Raw genomic sequence first — 27,702 nt, 5'->3', positions numbered from 1 at the left:
CATAAGCTTAGGAATTGTTTGGTCGGCAACCGAAGCTCGGGAGGCTCCAGCCTTCTTCCCCGGTGAAGAACAAAAAACTCATGGCCTTTGGGCCTAAACCCCCGAGCCCAACCCTTGTGTAACCCAAAGAACCGGCCTTGAGGCCGAGTGAAACTTGGGCCTTAGGCCTCGCTACCTCTAAAACCTAACCCAAAATCCAATTGAACTCAAGCCCTTGGGCCAAGGAAACCGGCCCAGCCTCTTGGTCCAGCCTTTCAACCCAAACCCACTAGGCCAGATCCGGTTGAAATATTCCCGTGTTGACTTTTTTGAAATTTACCCAGGACCCTTCTTAGGGTAATTCGACGTCCTAAATCTATTTTTGATGACCATTTTCCCAAATTCAATCTTTTGAATAAAGTTTTATTAATTGGACCCCTTATGTGCTTAGGTGCATTTATTGTGGTGATTCCCTCTTCGCTAATTTGCATGGCTTTTCGACGATGAATTATCTGTGAGTGGACCCCTTCTAAAATACATGTTTTAATAGTAGAAATGTATACATGAAAAGCATGATTTAATGATTATGTTTTGTGAAACGTTTTATGAGATATTACGCCTACTGAGAATATTTTGAATTACCATATTTTATTAAACTCATGTTCTTTTTAGTATAGATGATGGATGACTTTATACTGCTTATGAACATGTTTTTGCACACTTCTTTATAGTATAGATGATGAATGACTTTATACTATGAAGATGTTTTTTAGATATATATACCTATGTTTGTAAAGTCTATGTTCAATGGTTTTGTGCTTATCTAGTGGTCACTATACCACCATGGGCGAGGATTATGGTTGTTGGCTGCGGGTCAGGGGAAATAATCTCTGGCTTCGGGCCAAAAGACATGGAGCTGGCAATGGGTCAGGAGAAATAATCTCTAGCTACAAGCGTAGAGACATAAAAGCTAGCATTGGGCCAGGAGATATTATCATTGGATACCACTATTTATCACACTATATACGAGATATGATTTATGAAAGATTTTATGGCATATTAGGGTTTCGGAAACCTATTACAAATTACGCTATTGATGTTTTCATTAAACTTTGGGGGTTAGTATGTTGATAACTATTTTAGTATTATATATATTAACTTGGTCCAATCATGTTTGTTTTGCACCCCCTCAAGACTTAGAATCGAGGCGTATAATCCTGGCGTTAAGGCACTTCCGCATCGGCATCCTCGAGTCTTCTTAGTGTAGGACTCATTCCCTTGCTCATTCAATTTTATATTATTTCCTTTCTAGAGTCAATAAATTAGTTGTATGCTCTGAACACGTTCCTCATTTGCATATTAATTATATTTAATTTATAAGTCTTATTTAATATTTGTTCTCATGCATCCTAATATGGCTTCGTCACCTTCGAGTGTCGGCCAGCACGTACCTACCCTAGTGTTTGAGGAATATCAGGGTCGGGCGTGTCACAATTACCCCCAAAATCAAACCCTTTTGATGTTCTGGAACCTTCATTAAGGAGAAAATTGTAGAGACGTATCCCAAATGCCGAGCAGACTTCCAAATTCAAAAGTCACTTTAGCGATTTATGAAACTACCATGGATACAATTTTATCAAGCGATGCTTTGCCCACATTTCTTGAATTGCCTTCCACTTCTCTATTTCTCTCTTTCTCTCTCTCTCTCTCTCTCTCTCTCTCAAAATTCTTACTTTTTTCTTCAGTTGTAATTTTTTATACTTATAATATATGCAACTTTGATTAGTCTCATGCACAATTACTTCCTCTAGCAACCAAACAAATTTAGAGTCATAATGAATTTGAAAACACTTTTCACCTCTCATGCCTATTTAACATTCACAACAATATAAACAAGCATTCCAAACAAAAAAAATCAGAACAACAAAACAAGGGAAAAACAGTTGAAAATGTCCACCATTAATGGAGAAGAGGAAGCTGACTCCCAATATGCTATGCAATTGGCAAACATATCAATATTGCCTATGGTGCTTAAAGCAGCCATAGAGCTTGGTGTGCTTGACATTATCCACAGAGATGGCGCCGGAGTCCTGCTTTCGCCTTCCCAAATAACGTCTCAGCTTTGATCTCTACACAATTTGGATGCCCCTTCAATTCTTGATCACATGCTTCGCCTTTTTTCCGCTTACTTTGTTCTCACTTGCTCGACAATCCAAGCTAATGGGAATGTTATTAGGATTTGTGGGTTTGCACCTGTCTCCAAGTACTTTATTAAGAACCAGGGTGGGGTGTCTTTGGCACCATTGCTCAATTTATGCCATGACAAGGTTATCCTAGATAACTGGTTCTACTACAACCTTTTACAAAACCTTGTTAATTCAATCATTTTGGTTTTAACTTACAGTCTAACACGTGTGCAAAAACTTTTCATGTTCTGTTATAAACGAGTAATTTATGTATACGCATCAAACTATGATTGATTTGCAAGTAAAGAACTAAACAAAGTTCATTTCTTTTTCATCAGTGCAGTCATCTTTATATGTCACAATTTCTACAGGTACCATTTGAAATATGCAGTTTTGGAATGAGGACTCCCATTTATCAAGGCCTATGGTATGAATGTGGTGGATTACATTGATAGGGATGAAAGACTTGGTAATGTGTTCAAGGACTCAATGAAAGAGTTTAACCTCATTTTTAAGAAGGAGATTATGGAGATTTATACGAGTCTCGAAGGTTTACGTGCACTGGTAGATGTGGGTGGTGGCGATGGTACTATTCCTAACTATGATTTGCCTTCGGTTGTTGAAAAGTCTCCCTCCCATCCCGGTATGATATAAATTTTTTGCTTACCATTGGACAATTTCATGTAGCTTTTTGTAGTTCATTTTGCTTTGCTAACTTACAGAAGAGTTTTGCTACAGGTATAGAGCACATTGCAGGAGATATGTTTGTAAGGATTCCGAAAGGCGATGCCATTTTCATGAAGGTGAGGGTTTTAAGAATTATTTAACTACTGATTTACAAAGCATGTTCAAAAGCAAACATCTACTTTGGCTGAATCAAAAATTTCAGTAAAAGTGTGGGCAATCTAGCTTGTTTACCCCTACACTTAAGCTTCGTGTTCAAATCGATCTAACCCAATATCCTTCGACTAGTTACACTTTCGACAGCTTTCAACTAATGCAAATGATTTTATTAACAATGTATACTACACAGTTGGGATGACGATCTATGCTTGATGATACTGAAGAATTGCTATGAGGCCTTGCCAGACAATGGAAAAGTGATAGTGGTGGATATGGTGATACAATAAGGCCCTGAAACAAGTCTTTCTACTAAAAGTTTGTTTCTGTTTGATGTGTACCTAAGGAATACCAATGTGTTGGGAAAAGAGAGAATAAAGAGAGAATTACAAAGTTTGGCAAAAGCAGCAAGATTTTCAGACATTCGAGTTGCTTGTTCCACTTTTACCTTTTCCGTCGTGGAACTGTTAAAAATATGTAGTTTCTAGTTGGGTATGTTATGTCACTATAATCTTTTGAGCTTCAAAGAAATTATAATAAACTTTCATTCATTCACTAGATAGGTAGATTAAACAAGAAATGAACATATAAGAGCAAAACAATCGTGTTCGAGCTAGATATGTCCCTCACACAACTCCCCTAGGTCTTGTCTGTTGGACAAGGTTTGCTTCTTGGTGTATTGCAATATGAGTTTGTTATTAGTTTTTATGGTGCCTTTGTGGGGCCTTTGTTAGGCCTTGAGGCTTACAATCAAAACTAATATGTGTCCGAGCGTGCCAACGTTATCTTTGTATATCAAATTGTTGTTTTTTTTTGTTATTAAATGGGTTGATTACTTGGGCCACAAGTTATTTAGACTTCTTAGTTCAATTGGATTGTTTACGGATGGGTTAAGTCTGTATAAAGTTCTTTTTCTTGCCTTATAAACAAGGAGTTTTACTCATAATATCATATGCTCAATTGAAAGGAGTTCATGGCCTTCAAATTATTTCTTTGATTACGGTTAACACTAAAGAAACAAGATTAATTAGTTTAGGAAGATTAATCATAGATGAAACTTTGAACGAAAAGTAGTAAAAAAATGATATAGGATACAATGAAATATGCATAAAACAACAAATCTACTTTATGTAAGTACAAACAAAAAAGATTCGAGCAAGATTATGACCTTGTCAGGCAAGGTTCGTCTTTTTGCAACCAATTCTCCTTGTGTTTTACAGGGGTTGTAATCTTTGGAGAATGAAAGATAAATTGGGTTTAGTAAAGGTATTCAATACTACAACATAGGGGAAAGGTAGCAGAGCTTCTAAAACTTGACAAAAGATGGCTTTTTATTGTGGACTTGCGACTAAAAGGGTAAAGTTTGAACAAACTAAAGTTTTCTGGTTTCTTGTTTGTTGGAGTGTAAAGTTGAATGTCTTTTGATTGATTGGTTAAGTGTCATTCTTCCTTGTGTCCTTCATTGCTTTTATAGACTCTGTAGCCTGACTATCTAAGCCTTCCCCTTTTGGTGATGGCCTCCAAAACATGGTGAGTCATCATTTATTTACCTATCCATGCCCTTGAAAAGTAATTTTTCCTGGGGGTGAGCTGCCCTCATAATGCCACCTCTCACATAGGCTTGTTTCTTGTTGCCTATTTATTGGCAAAAAATGATTTTCAATTCTTCCTGGGCTGCCAACTGTCCTAGCCCAATCCTCCTTCTACTTTTTGCACTCTTAGACCTCCAATATCACTAAGCCCAACATTAAATATTGATGCGAAAAATTACTTGACACACAAATTAAACCCTCTTTTTGACAATTGTAGTATAGATGTAAGTAGGGTATCGTTCTAGGCCGGGGATTAGGAGGGATTGCTAATCTATTCTAAATTAATTTAAAAATATTAAATAAGACTCAAGGACACAAAACTAGGCGAAAAACTCTAATAACTCGAAACACACTTAAAATGACTCAAAATAATGAAAACAATTAAATTAAACACTAGGAACTGAAATGGACGGAAATTAAATTAAAAGACTAACAATAAAGAAAACTAACTAAATAATATAATTTAATAATGGATGGGTGTTTGGTTTTGATGAAAAGTAAATTAAACTTAATTAAATTACAGAATTGACAAAAACATAAAATTAAGGTAAAATGATAAATGACGGACTAGCTAGAGGGTTCTTCTCCACACATGTTATACTTGCATACAAAATGATTTCCAGTTGCTTTTCGATAAGCTATGAATACTCAACGCCCCAAATTAACCATGAATTGCACTAATTAACCCTCAGTTTTTCCACAAGTTATTGGGTTGGATGATTGCATACGACAACCCAAAACATTCCCTACAAGTTCCCTACATGAGTTGCATAATAGAGATACAAGCAAGAATCATTAAGTTCTATGAAAAACATAAGCATTGACGAGACACTCGTTACTATGAAAAGCATGATACTCTTGCCAAGAATTTACTTAACGTGATTGTGACTAGCAACCTTTACTACTTGTGAAAATAAGTTCATAACGATTAGGTGAAATTCACTTATATTCTAGCATCAAATTCATGCATGTGAATTAAGCGTGCACTCTCAACCAACATACACAAATCAGTTTTTATACGAACGGATAAGTAAATTGAAATCACAACTTATGAAATCACAACCGAAGGTAATCAATTCATATTACAAATATAAATCATGGCTTTGAATTAACCTCTAGCCAACATAAATTTAATTACACATTATTAAAACAGAAATAAAAGAGAAGTTTGGAAAAATTAAACCGAAAGAGGATCTGCTGCGTTCGTGCCCATGCTTGCCCTCTCCCTCGCTGACTTGCTTTCTGTTTATCACCTGGACTGCACTGCCTCACTTCTCTCACTACCGCTGCCCAATGGCAGCCCTTGTGTTCTCTGTCCGTGCTCACAGCTGCCAAATGGCAGCTGTTCCTCTTCAGCCTTATTTCCTCGCCTCTCACTCCCGCGTCTTTTCTGCGCCTCCTGCGCTCTCTGCGAGCTGCCCAAAGGGCAGCCACTCTCTCCACCTCCAAGACCCCCCCCTTCTATCCCCCCTGTTCGTAGCTGTCTCTCTATCTCTCTTACATGCTTTTCAGCTGCCAAAGCCGCGCCTCTCTCCACATTATTCTTTTCTTCGTGCTCCACTCATTCTTTTGTGAAAACCGAGAAGGCGAGCTGCCTTGCGGACTCAGACTGGCGAGCAGCGTGAGCCTCGGGGAGGAGAAAAACAGAAGCAGCAAGCTGCCTTCTCTTTCGGTTAAATCTTTCCAAACTTATATTTTATTTCTGTTTTTAATAATGTGTAACTAAATTTATTTTGGCTAGAGGTTAATTCAAAGCCATGTATATATTTGTAATATGAATTGATTACCTTCAGTTGTGATTTCTGAGTTGTGATTTAATTTGTTTAACTGCTTGATTGATAACTTATTTTTGCATGTCGATTAAGGATGCATACTTAATTTACATGCATGAATTTGATGCTAGAATATAAGTGAATTTCACCTAATCGTTATGAACTTATATTCACAAGTAGTGAAGGTTGTTATCCACAATCGTGTTAAGTGAATTCTTGGCAAGAGTATCATGCTTTTCATAGTTACGAATGCCTCGTCAATGCTTATAGTTTTCACAAAGTTTAATGATCTTTGATTGTATCTCTATTGTGCTTTTCACGTAGGGGACTTTTGAAGAATGTTTTGAATTGTTGTATGCGTTTTTCCGTCCAATTCAATAACTTAAGGAAAACTTGAAGATTAAAAAAGTGTTGTTCACGGTTAATCTGGAGTATTGAGATTCACAACTTATTGAAAGAACAACTGAAAATTAATTTAGGTTGCATATGTGTCATGTGTGGAGAAGAACCCTCTAGCTAGTCCGTCATTTATCATTTTACCTTAATTTTATGTTTTTATCAATTCTGTAATTTAATTAAGTTTAATTTACTTTTCATCAAAACCAAACACCCATCCATTATTAAATTATATTATTTCGTTAGTTTCATTGTTGTTAGTCTTTTAATTCAATTTCCGTCCATTTCAGTTCCTAGTGTCTAAATTTGATTGTTTTCATTATTTTGAGTCATTCTAAGTGTGTTTCGAGTTATTAGAGTTTTTAGCCTAGTTTTGTGTCCTTGAGTCTTGTTTAATATTTTTAAATTAATTTAGAATAGATTAGCAATCCCTCCTAATCCCCGGCCTAGAACGATACCCTACTTACATCTTTACTACAATTGTCAAAAAGAGGGTTTAATTTGTGTGTCAAGTAATTTTTCGCATCAAATTTTGGCGCCTTCCCCCAAATTACTTGACACACAAATTAAACCCTCTTTTTGACAGTTGTAGTATAGTGGTAAGTATTCCCGCCTGTCACGCGGGTGACCCGGGTTCGATCCCCGGCAACGGCGCCAAAATTTGATGTGAAAATTACTTGACACACAAATTAAACCCTCTTTTTGACAATTGTAGTATAGATGTAAGTAGGGTATCGTTCTAGGCCGGGGATTAGGAGGGATTGCTAATCTATTCTAAATTAATTTAAAAATATTAAACAAGACTCAATGATACAAAACTAGGCTAAAAACTCTAATAACTCGAAACACACTTAGGATGACTCAAAATAATGAAAATGATCTGATTAAACACTAAGAACTGAAATGGACGGAAATTGAATTAAAAGACTAACAATAATGAAAACTAATTAAATAATATAATTTAATAATGGATGGGTGTTTGGTTTTGATGAAAAGTAAATTAAACTTAATTAAATTACAGAATTGACAAAAACATAAAATTAAGGTAAAATGATAAATGACGGACTAGCTAGAGGGTTCTTCTCCACACATGTTATACTTGCATACAAAATGATTTCCAGTTGTTCTTTTAATAAATTGTGAATTTCAATACTCCAGATTAACCGTGAACAGCACTTTTTTAATCTTCAAGTTTTCCTTAAGTTATTGAATTGGACGGGAAAACGCATACAACAATTCAAAACATTCTTCAAAAGTCCCCTACGTGAAAAGCACAATAGAGATACAATCAAAGATCATTAAACTTTGTGAAAACTATAAGCATTGACGAGGCATTCATAACTATGAAAAGCATGATACTCTTGCCAAGAATTTACTTAACGTGATTGTGACTAGCAACCTTTACTACTTGTGAAAATAAGTTCATAACGATTAGGTGAAATTCACTTATATTCTAGCATCAAATTCATGCATGTGAATTAAGCGTGCACTCTCAACCAACATACACAAATCAGTTTTTATACGAACGGATAAGTAAATTGAAATCACAACTTATGAAATCACAACCGAAGGTAATCAATTCATATTACAAATATAAATCACGGCTTTGAATTAACCTCTAGCCAACATAAATTTAATTACACATTATTAAAACAGAAATAAAAGAGAAGTTTGGAAAAATTAAACCGAAAGAGGATCTGCTGCGTTCGTGCTCATGCTTGCCCTCTCCCTCGCTGACTTGCTTTCTGTTTATCACCTGGACTGCACTGCCTCACTTCTCTCACTACCGCTGCCCAATGGCAGCCCTCGTGTTCTCTGTCCGTGCTCATAGCTGCCAAATGGCAGCTGTTCCTCTTCAGCCTTATTTCCTCGCCTCTCACTCCCGCGTCTTTTATGCGCCTCCTGCGCTCTCTGCGAGCTGCCCAAAGGGCAGCCACTCTCTCCACCTCCAAGACCCCCCCCTTCTATCCCCCCCCTGTTCGTAGCTGTCTCTCTATCTCTCTTACATGCTTTTCAGCTGCCAAAGCCGCGCCTCTCTCCACATTATTCTTTTCTTCGTGCTCCACTCATTCTTTTGTTTTCTTTTGTTCCACCCAGGCAGCCAAGTGCTGCTTTTCCTCTTTTATTTTATTCTTCTTTTTGGCAGCCTTGCTGCTTCTTTTCTTTGTGCGTTACTCACCATTCCACCTGAAACATAAGTTTAATAAAAACCCCAGTGCAAACTCTGATTCCAACCTGACAAAATTTAGTGAGTAAATAACAAGTTTGTGCCATTTTTATTTTCTTTGCATAACAAATTCTATAAACACAAAAATAACGTAAATAGCTCAAAAATATAAGGAACTAACTAAGAAAAGACGAGTGAATTTGAAGTAAAAATATATATAAATATGATCCGATCAAATATCCATTCAAATAGTGCCCCCTTTAATCATTGTTAAGTCTACTAATCAAGATATTGATAATGATTAAAATCAATTGCATGCCGAAACTGGGTATTAGTGCCTATAAATTAGCCGTTTTAAATAAACCTTTGTACTAACCCACAATTTTCAACGTTAACTGCCTGTCCGTTAAATAACTTCAATTTCACTCTTTTTGGACATCTCCTTCAACAAACTTTATTCTCTGAATTCCCAACTTTCTTGAATTTTCAACCCTTTCTTGCCTTATTTTCTAACCATTGTTTCACTATTTTCTATCGAATTCAACAATGGCGCCTAAATTGCGCCCTGCATACAAGTCTGGAGAAGGGATTGTAACTCTTCTCTGTTGACTCAACGGCCTTCATCGTCCTCGGGCTGGTCTTAATCTGTCCATTTTCTTCTAGGAAGGGGGAGTGCATTCACTAGGGTCTGCCTGGACTTCTGAAGTTCATGTTGCTATGGATAACAACATGCCCGATGCCAACTGGTTCTCTTTCAATCCTTACATTGCTAAGGCAAGAATATCTCACTTCAAGAGGGGTTTCCCTTTAATGAAGGATGAAGGATGAAGCATGGTCTAAGTGGGTGGATAAATTATGGCCCATCTGGAAGAAGAAATGGATGGCAAATGACATCTATGAGCTTATCATGATGTCCAAGACTATTATCCCCATCAAGCATGAGTTTCTCTCAACAGCTCTCCTTTTCTAGAACACAGGGACCAATACTTTTGATTTCAGAGTGAGTCCAATGTCTTCCACCATCCTAGATATGGCTCAGGTTTTTGGTTTAAGGCCATCGGGCAAATCTGTAGACATTACACACGATTGGTTATCACCCTCACATTCTGCTGCTAAAGGCTTAGAGGCTTCTTGGTCTATCACCAGATTGGAGTATAACTCTACCACCTTTAAGAGTTATAGGACCTCTTTCGCATGCTTCATCTCTTTTGCCAAGAAAATGTTCAGCCCGCCTTCCCCCATTGCTGACCCTGCTTAGAAGCACATGTACTTTCTTTTATATTGGTTGAATAAACATGTGTTCCCCAACAAATCCAAATGAGTGAAGCTATAATAGATCCCTTTGGTAGAGGCGCTGCATTCCTTTGATAATGTCACCATTGGCCCCTTCATTCTGGCACATCTCTATCATCTGTTTTATGAGATGACAATGGATCATCCTTCGAGACCAACGTTAATAGAGCTACCTGGATGGTGTAGCTTTGGCTTCAATGGTACTTCCCAAAATTTTGGGCTTCCAACTTGGAGTTTCCAAAATGAGCAACTTCCGCCTACATTCTAGCAAAGGCTCCCACAATCAACCACTTGACTTTAGCTTGCCTCTATTTCTTCAAAATCTGTAGGACTAGGGTTGATCTTGAGTGGCCTCAGTGCTCAGGAGGTACCTTGGATTTTCGGACAACCTTTTCCAGCATTCATTTGGGGATGATGCTAAGCATAAGGATTTGGCATGGGGAGTAAGGACTGATCAAGTGGGCTATGAATGCGAGCTGGAGGTCTACCGCCCCAATTTATGTGGTACGCAACGGGGTTTAGACAGCCAATCCTAATCCTCTTCTTCGATTCAGTCCAGTGTGGAACATCATTTCGCCTTATTTCTCTCTCAGAGGCTACGTTTTAGGCAAGCAAGCGCAACTTGAAGGTAATGACCAAGATAGCTCATAAGCATGCGGCCCTTAATTTTGAGTGCACATCTCGGTACACCACTTGGTGGAAGGCAAGTCGTTTAGGAAATATGATGGAGATGTTAGAGAAGCCCATAATATGATACTCAGGCAAGTTTTCTTCAAGTCCCTTCCCAAAAAAGAAGAGTTTGAAAGTTTGAAGGATGTCATCAATCAAAAAAACCAACTTTTTCTGATAGGTAACCTACATTGTTGCCTCTTTCCTTTACTTCATATTTTCATAGTTTGTGATTGCCAACTTTTTCCTTGATCTTGCAAACCAAGGTAACTCTGATGAATGGATGTCGAGCCAGAAAAAGATGTCGTTGAATCTTTGGTTCTTAAGAGGCTGCTGTATAGGCAGCTAGGCAAGAAGCAGGCTCTAGCCATGTTCCTGAGGATGCTGGGAACATCTCTGAAATGTTCAGTGAATTAGAGACAGAAGTTGGGCCCAAAGTAGAGACCAGGGCTTCTCGTTGAGCAAGATCTTCTGTTGTAGAATCTTCTGATTTTGGGCCCGAGGAGAGGCCCTAAGCTAGACCTGATCACCCTGCTCTAAGAGCCACTCTAACCAAAAAAAAAAAAAAAACAAGTCTCAAACCTCTCAAGCCTCTAAATTTCTTTCTGCCCTCTCAATTGAAGCAGGCAGGAAAAAAACAGAAGTCTGCTAGTAAGTGATTCAAACTTGATTTATTTAATTTCATCTCCTTCAGCTTTTAACTGATCATGTTCTTTCTTGTGATTAGGACCTACTATTAGCAAGAATCTTGATTTTACCCCCAAAGAGAGGAAGACAGGTGTGGAGAGGCAGCTACCGCAACACTTCCTTATCCCAAAGCACAAGGCCCTTTTCAGGTACAAACATGCTCACAACCTTGTCTTTTCTTAATTCGAGTCAACATCGTTCCATTAATTTGTCTTCTCTGTGTTATAACAGGCCTCTGGTGAGGGCTCGGGCAGGTCTTCTCAGCCTGTTGTGAGTAGAGTGGGTCCTCCTCAACCTTTTGGAGCTACTGAAGTTTCAGAAATTCGATTATCTCGACCTAAAAAGGTTGCTGCTGCTGAATCCTCTCCTTCTGTTCCTGCTAAAGTTGTCATTGCTGCTGCTTCTGGTGATGATGGCGTGTTGCCTCCTCCTCTAGCTTCTTTTCCAGCCATGACCTTTTTGCCCGAACTAGTTAGAGAGTTCAGGCAAATTAGGACGAAGCAGTGATCCCCAAGGCGCCCTTCTGAGCCTCAACATCTTCAAGATTAGTGCAGGATCTTTAAAGAATGGATGCAGAAAGACTTTTTTGCCTCCTCTAGCCTTAAGGCTCTTCAAGATGCTAAGAGAGCTCTCACTCAATAATACCAAGCCCAGTAGATGACTAAGATGCAATATAAGTCTTTCATTTCCTTCTTTGAAAATCTAAGGGCTTTGAAAGATCAGCATCTTAAGGCCAAGTGGCAAGCCAATAGTGTGAAGTGCTACAAAGATAAGCACACTTGGACCTCTACTACTCTACAACAACAGGTGGAAGATGGCTCAACCATGGATGATTGGATAATGGTGGTAGCTGCCGAGATCCAGAAACTGGATAAACAATTTCCTGCTATGAAGGCTGAGCATATGACCCTCTCGAGCAAGCTATACAAGAAAATCGAGGATGGGAAAAAAGTAAACCATGAAGTGGAGGAGTCTGAAGCCCAACTAGCCAACAGTAATACAGCTTTAGAATAGCCAGGTCTCATTTTAACCATCATGCAGACTTATCATTCTAGGATAGCTACCTTGGCTAAAGATTTAAACTTTTTAATTTAGGGCTTCTATACTTTCCTAATTATTGAATGAAAAGATCTCTCACTGCTTCACTATTTTACTTACTTATTTACACTTTTCTAATAGAAACAACTGCTTTAGACATACAAAAGGGCCATCACCCTTTCTCTAAGTATTATACTTCATTAATATAACAGTCTCTAACATCCCAAAGAGTTGAGTGGTACTTCTTTAGAAATTTAGCATTGATTGGATGTTTCTGTAAGTCTTCCTCTAAATCTACCAAGTAATATACCCATCTGTCTAATTCTTTGGTAATTGTAAAAGGGTTTTCCTAATTGGGACTCCATTTCCTAAAACTTCTAACTTGAGCTCCTAAGGGCAAAACTACTTTCCATACCAATTATCCTTCTTTAAAAGTTTTCAGTGTCACTCTCTTATTGTAAGCTCGGCAACAACCTTTTTCCTTTCTTGGATCTTGTTTAGAGCTTCAATTCAGGAAACATCCAAATCCTCAATTCCTTGACACATGGCTTAAATAAATTCATCACTATGTAGACCAAATTGTTTCTGAAGCCTCACTTAACTCACATTAATCTTCATAGGGAGTACTGCATCTTGCCCGAATGTTAATGCATAAAGAGTAATCCCAGTTCTTGCTTTTTTGAGGTTCTATAAGCCGAAAGAACATCTCCCAACTTCTCATGCCACCTTTTTGGGCTATATGCCACCATTCTTTTATTGATGTTCAACAATATCTTGTTGCTAGCTTCTGCTTGAACATTAGATTGGAGATAATAAGGGCTAGAATGGATCATCTTCATATTGAACTTAGTTGCAAACTCCTATACTTCTTTTGAAATAAATGATGGCCATTTTCCTGTAACAATCGTTTTAAGCACCCCATATCTATGTAGGAATTTGGTCTCAATGAACTTGTTCATAACAAATGAATTAATGGTTCTTACAGCTGAAGCTTCAACCCATTTGGTAAAGTAATCAGTTGCCATAATTAGGAAGGTGTGTCATTTGCTGGAAGTTGGATATATTTGCCCGATAAAGTCCATGGCCCATCCATTGAAAAGCCATCGTTTTATTACTAGATTTAAGGGTACTGATGGTATGTGTTGGAGAGGTTCATGCTTTTGACATTCCTTACATCCTTTAACATATGCTTTACAATCTTTCTCCATGTTGGGCCAAAAGAAACCATATATTCTCAGTAACCATCTCATCTTTATTCTTGTTTGGTGTGCTCCACAAATGCCTTCATGTACCTCAGCCATCACCCTCATTGATTCTTCCAAGCCCAAGCATTTCAACAAAAGCCCATCTAGAGTCTTTGTCAGCAAAGTTTTATCCAACATAACAAACTTAGTTTCCTGTCGTCTAATCTTCTTACTAGTGGGAAGAGAAGGGTCATTCAAGTACTAGATGATAGATGTTCTCCAGTCCTCTATCTCGAGCTCTTTAGTCATTACATACAAGCTAAATCCTCTCTCAAAGATAAAAGGGAGACTTCTCCTTTATATCTCTACCTTCATCTTAGGCTCTCTTTCTTGAACCTATGCTCTAGAAGCCCTTTATGCCATTTTATTGGCAATCAAATTTGCTTCTCTGGGAATATGGCTAATTGTTGCTTCATTACCCCCAATATTCTAATAATTAAGTAGCTACAGGTAATACCCTACCATTGTGACATGTCTACACTTGTACTTTCCATTTAATTGATTAATCACCAACTTAGAATCACCATATAATTCTATTTCAGCCGCTTCCAACTCTATTAGAATTTCTAAGCCAATGATCAGTGCTTCATACTCTACCATGTTGTCGATCGTATCCTTTTAATCCAGAAGAAATAAGTAGCAATGCTGGATTCCCTTTACATCAATGATGACAATTCTAGCTCCTATAGCATGTTGTGTGTAGGATCCATTAAAATATAATCTCCAGGGAGTGATCCATAAGCTAGTTATTATTTTTACTTCTTGCTATATACATTCCTTCTTGCCCGAATGAGCCTTACTAGGTGGGATCCAGAGGCTAGCCACTTCCAGAGTTCCAGGTATATTGATGAGTTCCTCCTTGGATTTTTAGTGCTTAGTCTACAATTGCTTGTCCCTTTATTGCCCTCTAAGGTACATACTGAACTCTGATAGTATTAGGATCCATTTCCCAATTCTTCCAGTTAGCATTGGCTTAGACAGCTTGTACTTGATCACATCAATTTTGGCAATTATATGGACATGGTAAGGCAACATGTAGTGCCTTAATTTGTTGGCAATAAAGTACAAGGCTAAGCATAATTTTTCAATTGGGGTATATCTTGTTTCTACCTCCATAAGGAACCCACTAAGTTAGTATATCGCGTGTTTTTTTCCCCTTTCATTATTTTGAGCATATAAAATCCCTCTTGATTTCTCGGATGCTGAAATGTAGAGCTTCAAAGACTTCCACCTCTGGGGAGGCATGAGCACTGGAGGTGAGGCTAGACTAGTCTTCACTTTGTCAAATGCCTCTTGGTGTTGAGGGCCCCACTCAAACTTGTCTTGATTCTTTAATCTTAACAAATTAGTCAAAGGTTAGATCTTGCTCGCAAGATTAGCAATGAATCTCCTCAAAAAGTTAGTCTTCCCTAGCAATCTCTGCAATTGCACTTTGATAGTGGGGGTAGGTGATTTTATTATAGCCCTAGCCTTGTTCTTGTCCACTTCCACACCTCTTTGATGGACCAAGAACCCCAGAAAGTTGTCCTATCTAACCCCAAAGGCACACTTTCTAGAATTCATCTTCAACTTGTGGGTTCTCATTCTCAGTAAGGCTTGTCTGAGGTCTTCCAGGTGCTGGTCTTCAATTCTAGACTTCACCACAATGTCATCTATGTATACCTCCATGCTATGCCCGATCAAATCATGAAAAATAGCATTCATCACCCTTTGATAAGTAGCACCAGTATTTTTCAGCTTAAAAGGCATGACAACGTATTCATAAGCTCCTATATGTCATAGGCATCTGAATGTTGTCTTATGTATATCTTCTTTAGCCATTTTTATCTAATTATATCCAGCATTTCCATCCATAAAAGATACTACTTTGTGTTTTACAATTGCATCAATGGATAGATCAGCCATAGGGATAGGGTATCCATCCTTGGAAGTTGCTTCGTTTGTATTTCTATAATCGACACAACATCAAATGGCATTAGTTACAGCTTTCAGTACAGGTATAAAGTTGGCCAACCACTCTATATATTTTACAGGCCTAATAAAGCCTGCATTTACTAGCTTCTCAATTTCTTCCTTGACTTTTTCTTCTATTTCTTTTTACATCCTCCTTAGTGCTTGCTTTATAGGTCTATACCCCTCTTTAATAAGCATTATATGCTCTACTAAGCTGGAGTCTAATCCTGGCTTTTTTATGTAATGCCATGCAAAACAGTCTTTTTATTTGTGTAAAAGATTAACTATCTTTGCCCGATCTACTGTTTCTAGCAGGCCACTAAGTTGCATTGGCCTTGGATCCTCTCAAGTTCCCAAATTAATGGTTTCTAATAGGTCTTGAACTTCGGGTGCTAGTTTATCAGGCTCTGGAGATAAAAATTCTACTAACTTTGCAACCTCGGGCTCATCCTCTAACCAATCTAAGTCATATATACATTATGTCATGTGGATGGCTGCCTTCATTTCTTCTTTCAAAATTTCTCTTCCTTAATCATCTTTGGTGCTTGAAGTTCCCTCTCCCCACTCTGCCATTTCTTTGGCTGAGCTTTCCTTGATCTCTCTTTATGCTCTTCCATTATCCAATAGTCTCTTGATTAAGAACCTGACCACTATCACCTGGTCCTTTATCTTTTAGTCTGTCATCAATGGTGTTAGCAAGAATGGACAATATGAGGCCTGTCACATTCCTCCTGAGTGAGAGAAAATCCTTGTTCTAAGGGCTTTTGGACCGTCACCTTGATAGGGCAGCCATTCTGATCAGCACCTAGACATTGTAGGATCCCAACATTGGGATTGTAAAAATTAGCTTCAGCAACATTAGCTATGAGGAGAAATGGTCGTGACTCCGCCTCTACCATCTCCCAAAATCCTTGTCTTATAATAGTGGGTTTATGATAGACAGCAACTTATTGGTGCAAGGTAGATGGTATAAAAAAACTCTAGTGTATCCAATCCCTTTCCAGCAACGCCTCATAAGTAGAGTTGTTGTCTACTAAAATAAATGCCAACATAATCTTCTTAGATCCCAAGTCTACTCTTAAGGGTAGTATCCCATGTGTTTTGGTGATGACCCTAGAAAAACTAGACACCGTGATATCAGTGAGAAACCCTTTATCTGTTTAAGTGGTAGTACATTAACTACTACCCCCTATCTATCAACACCCTTTTTAATAGAAACCCTTTTCCAAATGAGTTGTCACGTGTATGGGCTTTAAATGGTTTGCTAAGGCCAGACTTGGTTTTTTGAACACCATCTTATCAAAATAAACTCTCTTGGGCTGTTTTTGTGTAGGGTCGGGCAAGTCTATTAAGCTTGACCCCTCCTTACTAACCTTTTCAATGTTTACAAGAGCCATTCTCTTGCCAAATAATCATCCTCCATTACTGCTGGTTGATTTGGTTCTACACAAAACATAAAGGACAGTACATAGGTCATGTTGACATAAAAGTTGCTAGTTCCAAGTGTTCATTCCTTCTTCTTTCTAATCTGGCACAGAAACTAATCTATCCAAGCTTAGGCATCTTTGCTTAACATCAACTCGAGCATTTCTTTTTCTTCTATTGTGTTGAAACTATGAAGATGTCTAGAGTTCCAAAGGAATATCCTCCTGTGGTAGTGAAGGCACCCCTCTTTTAGGATAAATGGTTTTAAAACAAATAGGCTTTGGATTCCAACCTGGTGTAAGTACCATCACCATGTTCTCTTACATTCTTCTTAATACCCTGTATTTCCCTAGATAAGTAGCTTCAGGAACATGATCCCTGAAGGAAATATTTGTGAAAACAAGTTCATTTGAGCAACATCTATGCATGCTATTAACAATTAAGAGGCAGAATCATGCTTGTATGCACTCAAAAATAAAACTTAACCCATGAAATTCAAAGCCTAGTAATTATGGTGAACCAAGACTAAACTCAAGAACAAAGTGAGTTAAGAAATCTTATACCTTTGTTGATTCCTCTTTGCATAAGCAAAGGTTAATCACCTAAGGAGAGGGCCTTCATTCCTTGCTTCTTAGCTCCATGGATTTCTTGGAGGATGATGGTTGAAATGACTCTCCAAGTTCGCAAAATAGAGAACCTCTAATTTTTCCACACCAAGGAGAGCATTGATGAGGAGATGAGTGACCTAGGAAGATTTAGATGCTAGTAAAACCTTCCTAGGGTGGCCGACCTCTTAGAGAGAAAATGGAGCTTGTGTTCTCATCTTTTCTCCAAAAGAAACCCTAATGAAGAAAAGGCTATAAAGTCATATTTATACCTACCTTCATTGGAGTGGCAAACTTGTAATAAGTCCAAAACCCACTCCATTATTATCATGGATGGCCATTAAGGGTATATTGGGCTTTCAAGCCCTTTGTGTTTTCAAGTTGTCATACAATTTGAGTTAATGGGCTAGACATTCAAATCCCATTGGGCCTTGCAGCCCAAAACTAACCCGAGGTCTTTAACGAACATATTCGTTTGATTAATTAACATATTAATTAATCCTAGCCATAAATAATTAAACCATTTAATTATTCTTACTCATCTCCGTTGTTTCTTCAATCTCTACCTTACTCAGTGTACGTTCCATTAGGTTCCTTTTAGCGAGGCAGTGGGCGATTAGAACTCTTCCAATCGATTATGAATTAAAACTTACTTTCAATTCCCCCTTTAATGATTATACACGTTTAGGGCTTCCACAAATCATGAGTGACACCTAGTAGTATGTCATGGTTACCCAAGCTAATCAAAAGAGGTGGAAAACCTATTCAGTTTAGGATTACAATGCAATATGGTCATTCTCTAATACAATACTCTTGACCACATTGTTTGGTTTGATAGTTTATTCATGTCTACTATCTAATGTGATTCTTTTACTTATATGATTACCTTGAATGTGATTTGGAACAACTTTCTAAATCTCATTCATACTCTGGTCAAAGATTCTTAATCATATCATAGAGTATTCTCCCTCAAACGGTTTGAAGGTTAGAGATCTCTTGTTGCGCATTCACTTGCCTCCATGGCTAAGTGGTTTAACCCCAACCATGTCGTGGACACCCTCTGACGAAGTGACTTTGATATTGTCAAATATCAAGAACCTAATTATTAGCCTCCACCTTCAGCCTTGCTATTAGCCTTCTTTACTTCTCTCCTACTTCTCCAACTAGGTCGTCTCTCTCTTCCTTGGGTAAACTCCTCGACCTTAACATTCTCAGAAGCTTCTGAAATAACAGGAATTTTTAGTGAGTTCATATAAGCCTTATGTTGCCTCTGAACCCTTTTTATCATGGATGCCCCCATTTCTTTGATAGGTCTTTCGTCTTTGCCCACTATGTACCATTTTTCGGCCCATTCGGATTGAATTCACCTTTGTAACTGGTGGTATCGGGCTTATGGTTCTTTCTGGCCTTCCTTGTCTCATGATGTCGTGGTTGGTTGGCTGGAGAGTCTTATCATCCACCCAGCGTGGTAACCTCACATCATTATCTTCCACTTCTTCAGAGGCTTCAAAGTTTCTAAACCCTTCAGATAGACTCTTAGGCTCTAAATCTCCTCCCAACCTCCGGAACACACTTTTAGTAGTCTCCTTATTTGTTTAAATAGCCTGGAGAATACTTCATAGGGCATCTTGTTCTTTTACCTCTTTCCTCCTAAAAATCAACAGGCGCAAATGAAATATGTGTTCCCTTATGTCACGTCCCTAACTAGTTTATTTGAATAACTGACGCTGAACATAACAATTCATACATACATAACGAATGTAATGTACTCTACCCAATATGATATATACTACACCATCCTCCAGATATCCAAAACCAGCTTACTTAAGGTACATTTGTCTTTCCAACAATTATAATCATAGGTTAGATAAGATTATAAACACCGTCTATGGTGTAATCTCAACTTTATTCATGGTAACAGAATTAGGTTAACCAATGTGTGTGTTAATGCTCAAAACTGGTGAGGTTAACAAATGTTAAATAGATCAAGTGTTTATCCTAGATGGATTTAGGCTTTGTAAACAAATAATAATAGACAAAGGATTTATGATGGATTTAGGCTTTGTAAACAAATAATAATAGACAAAGGATTTATGATGGATTTAGGCTTTGCAAACAAATGATAATAGACAAAGGATTTATGTGGTTCATTTTCAAAACTTGGCTATGTTTAGTAGTTTTTTATATAAAATGAAAACAAGGTTACAAGTAGCACTCGGCTAGGATAGTATGATTGTCTCTCAATTCATCTAATCCTTTCTAAGAAGTACTTGTCGTACTTATACAAGCCTTCCTCTAAACCTTCAGCCTCTTGGTTCAAATCCATCACTTTCTTTGCATTTAATGCACCAAATACTCAAACTAGACCTACTAGCTGTCCCTACGTTATTTGATCACATGTTGCAACAAGGGGCCACTAGAATAGGTTCATTTGTCTCCTTTTTGGGCTGACACGATCAAGCGTTTTACTCAGCCTTGGTGTTGGTGGAACTCGTAACCGAGCACTCTACCTGTCAGCATTTATGTTTTTTCGTAGGCCTTTATTCCTTTACCTAGCCACCATGTGGCTTGGAGTTGACGTCTGACTAGGTCTGCCCCTTTTGTGGGACCTCACGCCTTAAAGCTGTTAGTGGCCAACTTGCCCTCTAGTGCTCGAAGGCCCTTTATGAGGAAGCGCTCAACTTGATTGTTGACAAGACACTCGAAAAAAAACTCTGCATTAATAGTGTGAAACCCAATGGCCACACATGTTCCATGTCACCTAATTCTTGTTGTCCACGTGTTTGGCTTGAAAATTAGTCACACATAAGCAGGCAAGTGAGAATGTGAAAATAAATGAAATCCACATTGGTGGAAGATTAATCGTACAAGAGTTTATAAAATATTAGGTATTCCACATATTACCAATTAATTTTAAGGGAAATTTTATTTGATCTCATGTCACAGCCCGTCCCAAGGATTAATTATCGTGGTTGTGAAAAGACGAATTTACCCTTGAGCGTTGGATGTGTGTTGTGTTTTGGATTAAGAAATTGGGTCAATTGGTTCTATTCCTAACTAATTGGACCCAATTAGAACTAAAAGATTAAACAATTGTGATTGGTGTGCATGTTTGGACTACACACATCCATACCCTTTTTCTCTCTCTCATTCCCGTACCCTCTCTTTCTTATCTCTCGAACTCTCTCTGTTTCCCTCACATACGGACAAGCAACAAAGCTCACAATCATGCACAGATCGACGTTCTAAAGGTGAGATTCTTGTCCCTTGTAAGTCCCTGAGTACATCTATACCATTCTTAAGACTTGAAATCGAGAAAAACTTGAGAAAACCTAACCCCGATTTTGTGCACTATTCATGCACACATAAAACCTTGTGTTTTAGGGAATTATAAGGTCATATGAGGCTTAAGGAGGTTCTCACAAGTCTCGGGGTACTTCGTTGGAAGGAATTGGACGTCAAGGGGCTGAGATCGAGGCTACTCTAGGTAAGCTGATCTATCGAGCTTTTCCTAAGAAAATGTAGCAGTTTTTAGGCTTAAAACTATTATAACGTGATTGTAGATGTCCCTAGCTTCATTTTGGTACCAATTTTATGAAAAATGGTTAAGAAACGAGTGAGAATAGTGGATTTAAAGTTTTACCTAGTTTTCCGGCGACCTGCGACTCGCTGGAGAAGATAACGACATACTCAGTCAGTTTGGATGGAATATGCTGACACCGTCAGTCAAATGTAACGGAATCTGTTAGGTTTAACGAAATATTCCCTAATGGTGGTTAGGGAATCCGTTAGGTTTGGACCGCGCGTGGGGGCGCGTTTTGCCGTGCCCTTGCCGGCGCGTGGGAGGTCCAAAAATATTTCTAAAAATATGGGGATGATTCTGAGGTTGTGTAGATAACTGTGGTATATTCATATACCTATTTTGAGCAATGTATGAGAAGTTATTAGCTAGTATTGCCTATGTGCTTTAAAAATAACATTTTTATAGTTAATTCGCATATAGGTGAGGCTTATCCCAAGGACGAGCGTATCCACGGGCGACTCGGGGGCTACGACCCTTCGACATATCAGTGAGTGGGCTTTTGTTTTCAATATACATATATGTGGTGCTGTGGAGGCACAGGTAAGTTCAGGTAAATTATGTTTGGTTATGCGAATCATCGATGATGTGATATGTGATTAAATAATGTTGAGCTCATAAAACTGCACCTAGGGTGATTGTGATTTAGCCAAAGATGAGAAGTACAGGCTTGTTTATGTACGTCACCTCTCACACCATATGCTCATATTGGATCCAACTTAAGTACACAGTCTTGTCATACAGACCTTATTTATGGTTCCGACTCTTAGGTGACTAGCGATTTATCACCCGACTATTATGAGAGAGTAAAATTGAGCATAATTATATTACACCAAATCTTGTCGTACAGACCCTTCTTAGTGGTTCCGACTTATGTGCAGTATATTGCCATATAGGTCATTGTAGTGACTCCGGCTAGATTGACTTTTGAGCCATGAATTCAGCCGTACAGACCACCTCAGGGGTTCCGGCTAGCATATCATATTTCTACGAAATCATTCTTACCTAGATTGTTTACCTTGTTATATTTTGGCATGGCATACATATGAATATGATTATGTGAAGCATGAATTGAGTTGATATATTTCATATCTAATTATGTCTATACTTATATTTTGATTCTGGGAAAAATTATACATGTTTTACAGCGAGAGGTTAGTATATTGATGAATGAAATGATTTTGTAAAACATTTGTTTTTGCCCACTCACATTTTCTGTTTTGCGCCCCTCCAGGTTTTAAGTAAGCTTGATGTCGGTGGCTCGGGATTGTTGGCATTTCTGACCTATTTGAATAAGAGCAAGACATTCTTGGTACTGTGTAACTAGTACTTGTCCTACTGGACTGCACCTAGACTTTATGCTCTGATTAGGAGTGTTCACTGTTGTAACTAACTCTTATCACTTTCGTCTAGTAGTGCACTCTAGTAATTTGGTTTTTAATTATTCGTATATTCTTATCTTTATTGCTTCTGCACCGTGCACTTGGCTATGTCACTCTCACGTGATGGCTAGCATGCCTTGATCTCGGTCGGGGTGTGTCATCTCATGTAACTCTTTTTACACCCAACTTACTCTCTGCACCCATATTATTATTAACTAAACTATCAATATCTCTTTAAACCCAAATTTAATACCTTAACTACCCTCACAAACCCAATTTAATATGTAAATTTATCTGTAGACCCATTTAGAAAACAAAAACTCTAAATCATTGTTCTGCAATTCATTCAAAGTGTGCTTTATCTGAATTGGATCCCATTGTTCATCCCATTGCCGCTTCAGTCACTCCCATTGCCACAATAATTAAACTCTACTCCATAACTCAAAATCATTTTATAAAGGGGTGTGCTATCCACACACCCCTTTTTACTTCTCCCACACCCGCTGCTAATTTCTGTCATTTGATCTTCTTCAATTCATCCAATTCGATAACCGAAAATTAAAATGGTGTGAGAGAAATAAAAAGGGGTGTGTGGATATCACACCCCTTTATAAATACACGCACAGTAGTAATAATAATTATACAAAGACAAATTATATTGAACGATTACTGTCTAGTTTGTAATGTTTATTAAGCTACCCCCCTCATCTTTATGAAAATGTTAATTGTTATTTTTCATTCTTCTAGAAAGTCGGTAGAAGTGGGTTAAGGCCAACAAGAGCAATTTCTCTAGCCATTGAGATTTGTCCTCGGTTTTAACCTTGTTGACATTGTTCTGGTAGAAGAGAGAGTGATGATTTTAAGGTTGCGGGGAGTAGGAGAGGATGGTTTTATGCTTGTCCAAATTCTTAAATCCAAGTTCTTTATTCCTGATTCCCCAATTCGAAGGAGCCTTAGATTTTCAGTTGTCTTTAGAATCAACCATGGGTTTATTAAAAAAATTTAGTTTTATTATTAATTTCACCTTGTATTTGATAGTAATTATACAATAGGATAAAAAAAGATAATTCACATTTAAAATTTAAGTTTGGTGTAAAGAGAAGTTATATGGGTTCAAATAAAATTTCCTTTAATTTAATAGTAAAACCTCAACCTTTCTTCATCCATAACGATCAATACCCACCGGGGGCTCCCTTGTTCCACTCTATAAAATGCATACTTCATCCCAAAGAAGAAGAAAAATGGCACAAATTTATCAGGTTTGTGGTTCTTGCATGCGTTGGTGATAGTGCTATGGAGTTGGAGGAGAGTGAGGGAGGACAAAGAAACCGCAGAGAGAGATTTACACTTGTGATGAACATGTCACAAGTTTGGGTGACCGGTTGACCTTTTTTTTTTTTTTTAATATTAAATCGTTGGAACACTGGTAGCCTCTGATTTTTTCAGTCTCTTTTCTTTGTCCTTGTTTTTATTTTGGCTCGGATGCAGACGAGGGTTACATCATGGAGATCGTAGGGAATGACGATATTGTGATGCTACTTTGATTACATCATTGAAAATAAAATATTTGACTTTATTTCATATTACCTGCCGACAGAGCTGATAAACTTCTAATTTGCTTCCGACTAAGACTAAGTGTGGGGCAGCCCAATTATTTTCTTGCCTAGTTGCCTAACTCGTTTACCATTTTCCATCTCCCCGTGGTGCATTGGATAACTCACCGGTGGTGTTGCCAACACATCGACATGCGTATCAGCCAAACTACTCATTTTTCTGATTTTTGTTCTTCGTTTCTCCTGTCAATTCTGTACACCTGCCCAATATTATTGATGTATGGATATTCATTCAGCTAAAAATTTGAATGAATTCTAGGTTCATTATATAAGAAAACGTGTAACTAATAATTATATTGATATTTTTCTTTGAAAAAATAAATAGACGTTTTAAATTCAAATTTCTCTACTTTCAAAATACAAAAATTATGTAATTAAATTATTAACTTGTTACAGTTTTAAATATCACAATGCATACTACAATTCTTGTGAAAGAAAAATTGAGAGGAGGAGAAAGTATATTTCTCTAGCTATGCATACTCCGGCTTTATTTAACTTTTTCTTAAGCTTTTGAAATAATAAAACAAAACTATGTTAAATTAAATTAAATATTTTCAGCCGTAAGTTATCTCATTTCAAAAAAAACTTCCCAATATGACATCTGATTAAATATTCCTTTAAACTAACAAATTGCATTAGAGAATGACATAGCAGAAGGACGTCATTTGCTTACCTCAGACAAATCTGTCTGCACTCCATAGTGAGAAGGTGGTGGGCATGCCGATCTGACAACTAGAACGGCCAAACCCAACTCATATTCTATAAATAGGGACAGGGATCCAAACTACATCGGACCCATCTCCAGTCGTAAGCAAAATGGCCACCACAACAAACCTACTGCTAACAGACCTCATGTTTGGTGTGAACCAAGTCCCTTCAAACTACATCAGACCCATCTCCGACCGTCCAAATCTCACTGATTTTCAGGTATCAGATGCCTCCTCCATTCCTCTCATTGATCTCAAGGACCTCCATGGCCCAACGCACTCTGATATTATCGAACAGATTGGTCTTGCATGCCAGACTGATGGTTTCTTTCAGGTAACAATTAAAACACACACACATATATATATACATTTATTTTGGGAAATGATGTCGACACACCTCTTTTCTCCCTCTGCATACCTTATTGACAAGTGCCTTCGTTAATATATATATATATATATATATATATATATATATATATATATATATATATCCCATTTCTTTATTAATTACATGTACTTTATACTTAATTACATGTTTAGTATGAATATAGGTACTACTACATATTATGACTAAATTTTGCACCAACCTTTTTATATCAGGTGAAAAACCATGGAGTTCCAGAGATAATGATCAAAAACATGTTGAATATAGCAAGAGAGTTTTTCCAATTACCAGAGAGCGAGAGGTTGAAGATGTACTCAGATGACCCTTCTAAAACAACTAGGCTCTCCACCAGTTTCAACGTCAGGACTGAAAAACTTTCCAACTGGAGGGACTTCCTTAGGCTCCATTGCTACCCTCTTCAAGACTATGTCCAAGAATGGCCTAACAATCCCCCATTGTTCAGGTAAATAAGGATGCCTTCTTTTTCATCATCTTATGCTAGTACTTAAATATTCAAACCAACGTTTTCTAACTAGACTATTATATTGTTAAGATGTGAATATGAGCACACATACACAGTCTAACAAGAAAATATTATCCAATTGAATTTATCAGTTTAGTTAAATAAGGGCACCTTTTTGTCATCATCTCAACTACGTTTTTTTATCACGCTTATGTTGCTAAACAAATGCTCATCTTGTCAAACTTTGGATATAGTCGTAGACGAGTCATTTGTTTCTAATTAATTACATCTAAGTCACAACTGAATGAGCTGCACTTTGTTCACAGGGAGCAAGTGGGTGAGTACTGCACAAATGTGAGAGGATTGGTGCTGAGATTGCTTGAGGCCATATCAGAGAGTTTGGGCTTGGAAAAGAACTGTATTGTTAAGGCATTGGGGAAGCAAGGGCAGCATATGGCTTTGAATTACTATCCACCTTGTCCACAGCCGGAGTTGACTTATGGATTGCCTGGACATACTGATGCCAACCTAATCACTGTCCTTCTCCAAGATGAAGTGCCTGGATTGCAGGTCCTTAGAAATGGCAAGTGGGTTGCTGTCAACCCTATTCCCAACACTTTCATTGTCAACATTGGTGATATGATGCAGGTAAATACTATATCCTAAATTTATTATGTTTTGGTGTATCTGATCAAACAAAATCTCTTCATTAGATATTGGTTAATGAATCATGAATAAAGGATCTTATGAATAAAAACTAATACTACTATGCTTCATTGTATTCTATCTTAATTGATTTTTGGTTATTGGATTGTTGACCAAGGATTCAATGGCCAAAAGATCATCTGGGGTATACAAATTCTAAAGCATACTAGAAAATCCTCTTTGTGAAATCTTGATTTCTTTGTCTTTTTTCTCACCTGATTAGAAATAATAGATTATGGCATCACTCCGGAGATAGTTAAGCTCATTTATCACTAGCAAGGGGGACTTGTCCAAGTAGAGTGACAAGGCTTTTGTGATACGAGTAAAATTTGGAATTGATTTTGAACTTTTGTACCATTTTATTTGGTATCAGGTAATTATGGCTGTGGTAAACTGTAACTCAGAGAGAATCTCGATCCCAACTTTCTACTGTCCATCACCAGATGCAGTAATTGGGCCTGCCAAGGAGCTCATCAACTATGACCACCCAGCCATGTACAGGAACTTCACATATGCCGAGTACTATGAGAAATTCTGGAATAAAGGACTTGCAACTGAGTGCTGCTTAGACTTGTTTAAACTCACTTGAACATGTGCGTGCAATTTCATGTAACTAGCTTTGGACAAGTACACAAATGACCTCAAAAAATGGTCCACTTTAGTTTGAGTGTTGAGATGTCTTATATTTTCAGTAGTATGTCTATTTATTTGAAATAGACATTGAAACTATTTTGATTTTTTATTTCATTTGTAAGTTTAAGAATAAATACAAAAATAAAAAGTATGTAATTTACATTAGAATCAATAAAGTGTCACTATGATGTGGATATTGTTGATGTCTATTTGAATTTGCTGCAGTAATAAAGTTATTTGAGAATTTTACAGTACTTGGCTTAATGTCATGAAATAGAATTTTCTCTCCTCTTATTTCCATCATATTCCCTCTCCCTCCTCTCACATATTGTTTTTTGTCTTCTTCTGGCTATTAAAAAACTAACACAAAACATTGACGTGACTTAAT

The 27,702-nt window shown here is 37.6% G+C and overlaps 1 protein-coding gene and 1 non-coding gene across 2 annotated transcripts; both read left to right on the top strand.

Annotated features, from left to right (window-relative positions):
* Positions 1-7,347: 7,347 nt before the first annotated feature.
* TRNAD-GUC (transfer RNA aspartic acid (anticodon GUC)) lies at positions 7,348-7,419 on the top strand. The gene has a single exon. It is a non-coding gene; the product is annotated as a tRNA-Asp (tRNA).
* Positions 7,420-25,208: 17,789 nt separating this feature from the next.
* LOC103454924 (protein DMR6-LIKE OXYGENASE 2-like) lies at positions 25,209-27,474 on the top strand. The gene is made up of 4 exons (XM_029093217.2): positions 25,209-25,462; positions 25,729-25,976; positions 26,303-26,624; positions 27,055-27,474. Exons 1-4 carry the CDS (start codon positions 25,238-25,240, stop codon positions 27,268-27,270), a joined length of 1,011 nt encoding a protein of 336 aa, XP_028949050.1. The 5' UTR covers positions 25,209-25,237; the 3' UTR covers positions 27,271-27,474.
* The last annotated feature ends 228 nt before the right edge of the window (positions 27,475-27,702 follow it).

Source organism: Malus domestica, chromosome 14, assembly GCF_042453785.1.
Source record: "Malus domestica chromosome 14, GDT2T_hap1".
Lineage (NCBI taxonomy): Eukaryota > Viridiplantae > Streptophyta > Magnoliopsida > Rosales > Rosaceae > Malus > Malus domestica.
This window is presented reverse-complemented; position numbering and strand designations above follow the sequence as displayed.